The sequence below is a fragment of the Myotis lucifugus genome, unplaced genomic scaffold (assembly GCF_000147115.1).
Source record: "Myotis lucifugus unplaced genomic scaffold, Myoluc2.0 scaffold_2, whole genome shotgun sequence".
NCBI classification, from domain to species: domain Eukaryota; kingdom Metazoa; phylum Chordata; class Mammalia; order Chiroptera; family Vespertilionidae; genus Myotis; species Myotis lucifugus.
In genome coordinates, this window is record NW_005871050.1 from 13,117,351 (window position 1) to 13,126,378 (window position 9,028).

At 36.0% G+C, this 9,028-nt stretch overlaps 1 protein-coding gene across 3 annotated transcripts in view; it reads left to right on the forward strand.

Annotated features, from left to right (window-relative positions):
• The window catches only part of TENM1 (teneurin transmembrane protein 1), a 596,847-nt gene that overhangs the window by 293,950 nt on the left and 293,869 nt on the right, over nucleotides 1–9,028 (forward strand). For 2 of the 3 annotated variants that reach the window (XM_023756535.1, XM_023756550.1), the window contains exon 6: nucleotides 1,874–2,026. In XM_023756535.1, coding sequence (XP_023612303.1) covers nucleotides 1,874–2,026 — 153 coding nt within the window. The remainder of the gene's footprint in view (nucleotides 1–1,873; nucleotides 2,027–9,028) is intronic. The other variant, XM_023756543.1, reaches the window with a different exon arrangement.

The following is a 9,028-nucleotide window of genomic DNA, read 5'->3' on the forward strand; positions in this document are numbered from 1 at the left end:
AATTTCTCCTTAAGGAATCACCTTCTTTGCATTTGCACTGCCATTGCTCTATTTGAGACACTCATTTATCACCTTGATTATTGTAATGCCTTCCCAATTTGTGTTGTTGTCAAATCTTAGGCCTCACATTCATTCTTCTCCCCACTACTACAGGATTTATATTTCTACAAAAGGTGCTCTGATGACATAATTTATTTGCCTAGAAACCATCAGTGCTCCCCATTGTTATCAAATTAATCTTCCTAAAGTAAACTGATTGTATCACTCATCTGTTCAGAAAATAGCAATGCCTGCCTGTTTCCTAGTAAATAGAATCCAAATATCTTTAGTGTGGCATTCAGTGTCCTCCACAATACGGCCCTAATCTATCCTTCCAGCCTTAACTTCACTACCACCTACACATAGCTAAATTCAGACTCAACCCCAGCAACTTCCTTTACCTCAGAGACATCTCGTGCTTTACAAAGTCATTTTTTTGTACAACCTACCCCTCTGCCCCTCCCATTGTTGTCTCCTGTCAAAACCCTACACATCCTTCAAGTTCTATTATTATATCATCTGTGATTGGCCCAGCCAATTTTAATCTATTATTCTTTTAATCCATTTCTTTTAAAAACAAAAATTTCTTTTTCCCCCTATGACAAACATCACACATATTCATTGGAGAAAAAAACAGATAACACAGAAATCATAAAGGAGATAATAAAAACCCTCCATCAGCCAGGCCTTCATGCTGTTATCATGTTGGGATATATCCTCCCAGCCCTTTTTTCCAGACATGAACACACACACACACACACACACATGAACACACACACACACACACTATAAATTGCACTATTCATACTATTTAGTAGCCTGATGGTTTTCATTTGATGCATTATAAACATTTACCATGGCATTACATAGTCTTCTGCAACATGATTTACTAGCCATGTAATCTTACATTATTTATAACATTACCAGTTATTTAATTAATGTCTTTTTTATGAAAATTTAGATTGATCCTAACATGGTACTGGTTTTTAAATATTACAATAAATAGCTTTGTTGTTAATTCATAGAAATTCTTGGATGGAAAGGTAAGCCAAGTTTTTAAGATATTTTTTAAATATATTTTTATTGATTTCAGAGAGGAAGTGAGAGGGAGACAAACAGAAACATCAATGATGAGAGAGAGAATCGTGGATCAGCTGCCTCCTGCATGCTCCCCACTGGGGATCAAGCCAGCAACCTGGGCATGTGTCCTGACTAGGAATCAAACTGTGACTTCCTGGTTCATAGGTCAACGCTCAACCACTGAGCCATACTAGCTGGGCTAAGATATATTTTTTGAATGGTGCTATATCGCCTTCCCAAAAGGCGATTTTAAAAAATACTACCATTAGAGTGTCAGCCCCCACATCAAAGGGTCATGAGTTCTATTCCCAGTCAAGGGTACGCACCTGGATTACAGGTCAAGGGTACGCACCTGGATTACAGGTTAGATCCCTGACCCCGGTCAGGGTGGCAACTAATCGGTGTTTCTCTCTCTCTCTCTCTCTTCTTCCCTCCCTCTATCCCTCCTCCTTCTTTACTTCCCTCCCTCCTTCCCTTCCACTCTTTGTAAAAAAAAAATCAGTGGAAAAATATCCTTGTGTGAGGATCAGCAAATATAATAATAAAAAAAATACTATCCAACTTCTAATCCTTAAAATTTAACAATAGCTACTTAGAAAAGTGGCTACAGGTATGATATAGGTATGTAATCCAAATTAGTTGGGATAACTATAAGAAAACTGATCATGACATTTTTAGGTTCAAAGGAACAGCTGGTTTAGAGACCTTCTCAGCGAGTCTGGAATAAGTTCATGTATGGCTTGTTTTCTTGCAGCAGTACATTTGTTCGGCCTGACTTGGCAGTTGCAACCAGTTGAAGGACAGCTCTATGAAAATGGAGTTAGCAAAGGGAACAGAGGGACCGAATCCATGGATACTACTTACTCTCCAATTGGAGGAAAAGTTTCCGATAAATCAGAGAAAAAAGGTACAGTGATCAAAGTGATGGGTTGATTATTGATTACTTTTCTTCTAATTTGGTCATTAGAACCAAATCTGGGATGGGTTATCTTCACATTAAAATTCTCAAACACTTGAAAGAGGTATTCTACATGGACAGAATAAATACATGTAAATGCCTTCTGAAAGCAAATTTTCCTTTCTCTAGTGCCTTGAGTATAAACCAATTAAACTTTTCAAATATGTTGGCAATTTTAAAAATAGATAAATATTTACTAGATGGAGATTTCAATACAATGGAAATTGCATTTCACATATAACTACCCTGAAGCAACATGGGATTTTTATTAAGTTCTCTGTGCCCAAGTCCAGCATTTATATATAACATTTTACAAAGGGTATATGGAAATTTCTTCTGTTTATAATAAGAAAAAGCCTTTTATGCTTAACATAAGGGTGAATGTTTATGTCAAAGTGCAGGGACATGAATTTTTTCTAGTTAGGGAACATGAATTCTTCCTGGTTGGAGAAAAGAAAAAAGCACTTTGAGTACTGAATTGTTAAATTTAAACAACATAAGCTTGAACTGCCTGACTTATTTACAATAAATGCCACAGTACCAGCACTCCCAACATCTTATTCACATTGAATGAACCTAGTATTAATATATAAGCATTGAAAATAGCTGGAAGTTTTTATTATAATTTCTCTTGAAATAGGATTCAGTACAGAGGGACTCTAGCCATGTTCAATCCAAAAAGTAAATACTGAAAACAAAAAGTAAAGCCAGCACTATCCTAAATATTTTTATGATATCATATACAGGGTGTCCCCCAAAAATGTATGCACACTTTAACAACTGACAGATCTTACATTTTGAAAATGAAATGTATTTTAATAAATACTGCCTTTATAATTATTCCAAGTGTGTATACATTTTGGAAGACACCCTCATATGAGTGAATGAATGATCCAAACCTATCCTCAAAAAGCTTACAATTTTATAGAGGTAAGAAAGTTTTATTTTGGTTCACTAGTTCCAAATAAAATATTTTGTTTTGTAGTTGTTTGGATTGCTACTCATTACTGGTGTTTTTTTCGTTTCTTTGTGGGTGGGGGTAATTCATGGGTTTTGTTCTGTTTTATTTTTGTTTGCTTTTGAAAAAGTAACTTTGCTTTGGTCTATGCCTCAGTTAAAATTAATGCTCAGGTTTAGGAAAATGTTATGGTTTGTTTTAGTTTTCAATTCATGATGCAGTTTGCTTTATTTAGAAATATTGTTTCTAGCCTGGGCTGACTTTTCCTAACAATTTTACTGTTGCTGCTGAGAGGGGCTGATGGGTAGTATAAGGGTCACAGTTGCCAGAGGGAAGGGTCTCAATACACTTGGTCTTGGACTTTTTCTCCCTTCTCGCCTACTATTCGATTTCTTCTTATCTGCAAGTACAAGAGCCACCACTTGGTAGCATTTCTTGCCATTTATACTGAAAATCATGAATTATCTGTTTGAGGAAAATTAAACATTCAAGACAGCAGAAGATCATCACATAGCTTTGAAAGGCTTCAGACAGGCCTCCCCAAGATGTGCCACTTGGGCATGTGGATCATTTTGAGCTGAAGGCAATTGAGACCCTGCAGCCTCAAGAGAAACTTTTACCTCTCCCTTAGAGATTTTAAATTTGTTCTCCCTTAGAGAATTTAAATTTGGGGCCTAGCCCATAATACGAATTATCACCAGAAATAACTTTTTATGACCTATGTATAGGGCAGGGCAAACGTCTAATTACTGAACATCTGCTCTTTTTGTCATCCTGCAAATTACCCTCTTCCCCTCTGAAGCTTCAGGGCATCTTCCCTCTCTCTCCCTTAGTTCAGAATATCATACACCTTGTTTTCCCTTCTGTCTCTGAACCTTTCATGTAGGTGGGGTTCCCATACATACCTAATTAATTAAATCTCATTATCTTCTCTTGTTAATCAGTCTCATGTAGACTTAATTATTAGACTAGCCAAAAGAACCTAGAAGGGTAGAATAAAATTTCTTCCTCCCCCAACAGTTGTCATTAGAGCATATTCATTTCTATATTTTAACTCAGATCTCTATCATTCTTATCCACAAAGTAGTTTGATGATGAAGACTTAAATTTATGAAGCAATTATCACGTGGCAAGAATTGTTCCAGACACTTAGCATGTATTATATCATGAAGGTAACTTTATGGTTCCCATTTTCCAAATGAGAAATAGGCACTGAGAAGTTAAGTAACTTGACCAAGGTCAGAGAACTAGAAACTGGTGGTGTTATTTCCAGAGCCTTGCCTCTTAACTTCTATACTACATTGAAATCCACATACAAAACCTATATGAAAACCACAAAGACACTTTACACAATGAAAGCAAAGCCCTAAAGTCTATTCATGATATATTTTCAAGAAATTCTACACACCTATATTTTTAATGGTGTGACAAGTTTCATAAATGAAAAATATTTTTTAAGTTTCTGCTCAATTATATCAACACATGGGCTGGTCAAACTGATTTCAATTTAATACTTTATTAAGGCAAATCATTAAGAGTTAATGCCATATACACCAAGGTGTTATGTTAAACTGACTTTTCATAGGAGTCTGAGCAAAAACTTAATGATAACTAGACATTATACTTCTGCTATATTAGTTCTTCACTACATATGACTTACCAAGTAAAAACAGTGCTCTTCTTTCATGTGCCATGTGTATACTAAACCAAACCTTGTAAAAGATGTAATGTAAGGCTATTTTCAAATGGTCAGATGTCTCCTTTTATGACTTTCTAGCATCACACACCCCATAAGTACAGTTCTAGAAGCTTGTCTTAGTGCTGCTGTATGAATTAAAATATAAAACTAAAAACCAGATCATTCTTTTTACATTGTTTTCTTTATTCTCCTAGAGAATTGGGCATTGTAGCACTGTAGTTAAGAGTCTGGACTCTGGAGTCAGACAGATTCTGACATTGAATATTGACACTGCCATTTACTGGCTCTCCAATTCAGGCAGTTAATTCACACAACCTCCCTGAACCAGTGTTCTCATCTGTAACATAAGAATAATAATAATAGGACCTGTCTCATATGGGGGTTGTGAGGAATAAGTGAAACAATGGAAGTAAAGCATATAGCACAGTGCCAGGCACATTGTTTTACTTAGCAGTAATTATTAGGCCAAAAGATTGGAAAATGACTTTGAGTTTATTGACATCCTATTAGGCAGTCCCCACTTTCAAACTGGCATTAACTTTCCCATGAATGACAGCCTTCCTGGGATTTAGATGTTTCTTTAAAGTATGATCTCTACTTACTAATTTAATATCTATTATTTTAAAATTTTCATCACCTTCATCATCAGAGTAGAAGAATGGAAAAGTAGAATGGTACTTAAAAATAATCAAATTCTACTGTAATTGGTTCTCTATTAACTGTAATTATATGTATCTGCTTCTCATTAGGAAAATAAAGAATTTTCTCACCACTTAGTTTTTCCAAATGAGATTAAAAAATAATATTTTATTATAGACATTGAGTATCCTAAAATGTTTTAATTTATTTGAATAATTTGAATTTAATTTCCAAAAGAAGATATAAATCACAACCACATGTTGGATTTACCAAAAAAATCAGTTGTCTATTATTTGATAAACATTTATAGAATTAAAAGCATTGTACTAAAACAGCCTGTACTACCTTAAAATTTTACAAACGTATTAAAACTAACTCTTTTTAACTGCTAAGCATTATGTAACAACTACTTTAAACAAAGAGAAGGATATGAATAATAAAAGACATGTCCTAGGCTTGAGTCATGTAATGTCCATAAATTGAACTAAAAATAATTGCAATGTAATCTTTCAACAAACATACAATGTTAAAATCGTAAGGATTAGCGGGTCCAACATTCTTATTTAAAGATGAAGAAACTGAGGTCCAGACAAGTCAAAAACACAGCACAGAGAGATCTGGAACTAGAACCCAGGACTCGTGGTTTCACCTCTTCTTTTTTTTCATCTGTTCTTATAATAATATAATACAAACTAAATATAAATTGTGTTATGGACGGGGAAACGTTCCTTCTTAGTTCTTCTGTTTGTTCAAATGAAATGACAGATTAACAGGAGAAAATCAAATTTTAATACATAGACATGGAGAATTTATATAAGCATGAAAATGCTAAAGACCGGCAAAATGAGGTATATATGTCATTCAGAACTAAGAAGGGGTCAGTAAGGCAATTCACAAGGAGATAAAAAGAGGTAATATTTAGTAAACAAACGTATAGTGGACTATCTTGAAACAATGGGACACAGAGAGGACTTTGATCCAATGGGACTTCTAGGTTCCTCCCTCTCCATCTGTATCTGATATTTCAGCAGGTTCCAGCAAAGGGGATTGGTTTGTGTTTGGTCTTGACCCCCAGTAAATAAGGGAGTCATGTGCAATTCTTATGAAAATCCTGAGAGAATGGGCAGAGAGCTTTTTTTAATAAGTCATATGGAAAAGTGTTTTTTAATTTGGTTATTTTTGTTTGTTTTTTGTAACCATTTCATAAAACAGAAAAGGCTGGAAGAATTTCAGGGGTGGGGAAAGGTTAAGGGAATTTCTTAATCGACACTCTTTTCCAGGAGCATAGGGCTTAGGTAAGGTATAGATGGCATTGTATCTGAATGAGGAGCAAGCTTATTAGGTAGTTGAGGGTACTGCATTCCTGCAGGTTGGATTCCATAATAGAACACCAGGAACATGAAGAGCGGGTGGAGAGATAGGGAACTAAGGATACTAAAGACAGCCTTTGCTTCCTTTACAATTTTTGCAAAACGCTGGCTTTGGGGGAAACTGGCATTTCTTTTAAATTCATCCTACAGATCTATCGCCATGAAGTTGACAATAAAATGACATTTTCTAGTCAGTGTCTGTTGAATATATGACCATGTAAATAACATATTTTTGTAGCCTGTCATGAAGATGCTTTAGTCAAGACCAAGTAGTGACTATAGCAGCATTTTCTCAACCTGTGGGTCGCGACCCCTTTGGCGGTTAAATGACCCTTTCACAGGGGTCGCCTAAGACCATCCTGCATATCAGATATTTACATTACGATTCATAACAGTAGCAACATTACAGTTACGAAGTAGCAACGAAAATAATTTTATGGTTGGGTCACAACATGAGGAACTGTATTTAAAGGGCCAGAAGGTTGAGAACCACTGGACTATAGCTTCACTTCTTGACTCCAGCTTCTAATCTGAAAAATAAGGGAGTTGGCTCTGTAGGAGAAGAAAAATTGTTTTTCCTTTACCCATCTGGGTTCCTGGCTGAGACACCTACCTTCCTCCTCACCCCTGAAATAAAAGCACTGAGAAAGAAAACAGAAGTTTAATAACATGCATACCTCTTATATACATGGGCGATACACAGGCTAACTGAGTAACTCTCCACCACCATCTTAAATACCATCTCCAGCTAAAGACAAAGGAAAATGTTGGAAGCGGGAGCCATAATTTTTTATGGAAAATTATGGGGCAAAGCACTGTAAATGGGTAATGTTGTTGTGTAGATTAAGTCATTTACCTCTCCATCTATAAGAGTTTTTAGAAATTTAGAATCATCTTTCACTTCCTGATACAGAGAGAGACACACTTATAAATGGAGATTTCCCTTATTAACATAAATGTCTCCTACAAAAGGGTAACTTCTGAGTTATCTGAGCTTCTCCTATGTAACCTGTCTCTTTTCAGCTCCCAATAATCCTTATACCACAGAGGCAAATTTGGGGGTGACAAATTCTGCTCCCCTTCAACATGCAAGCCTTTTGAATGTGGTAGAGGGACAATGAAACACTTTTTGCAACTTACATCTTATCAGGAAATTGTAACTATAGAATAGATAAGAGCCACATTTCTCTTGATAACATGGGGGGAGGGCAGATTCCTGCCACATTTCTCCCTCCCTTCCCCTTTTATTTCCTTGTTCTCCATTCTTTTCCCAGCTGCTAAGGCTTTGACAAATGCTGGATGAAGCTCAGTAGGACTAGCTCATTGCTAAGGTGTATACATTTTGAGTCAGTGAATTCGAAATCTGCCATTAAGGAAATGCAATTAGCTATTCAAGTAAAAGTAGATGTATTTTTGCAAAAAGGGTATACTCCTGGAAGATGGTTGAACTGTAGAATTTGTAAACCACACTTGCCATTTAAAATACTTGTAGACAATTCTGTTGTAATTCAAATAATTAATTCCCAGTTTTCTGCCTTATAAATTTGGATTTTGACATAACAATAACAGTCTGCACTTAGAGAGCATTTACAATTTCAAAATACTTTAATGGCTTTTATCCACATAACAGTTTTATGCTGTAGCAGCTAATTGTTACCCTTGTTTTACAGTTGAAAAGGAAAACACAAGAAGGTTAAGTGACTTGCCTTGCATAATAGACTTTAACTACAGGCAGAGCTGAGATTAGAATCCAGTCACTCCTTACTGTTAGCTCAGCACACATCTTTGGACCTTTTCCTTAAAATTTTTTTTTCTTAAGGCCAATTGTTTTAGAAACAGCTGTCTTGATTAAAGATCTCAATGCATATAGTCAAATACATATCTCTTCTCTAAGAGTACTTTGCAAATCTTATATTTGCAAAACCAAAGATCTAGGTTCAGCAAACACTCTCCTTCTTCCTTAATACAGAACACACACACGAACGCACGCATGCACGCACGCACGCACATGCGTGCTGCTTAATTTTTGGCTTTTTTTTTAACCTACAACCTAGTTACATAGGAAGCAATTTATGCAATGACAGTTGTGGACCTCAAATAAGAGGTTTAATTCTAAATTTACTTATAATTTTTAGTAGATACCCATTCATTTATTTCATGACTAGTAGCCCTGCTCACGAATCCCTGCGCAAGTAACTCACTGCCACTTGCCTCAGCTAGCCACCCACCCACCGCCACTGGTAGCTCTCTGCTGCTCATAGCTCACTGCCCTACCCTCCTGTAGC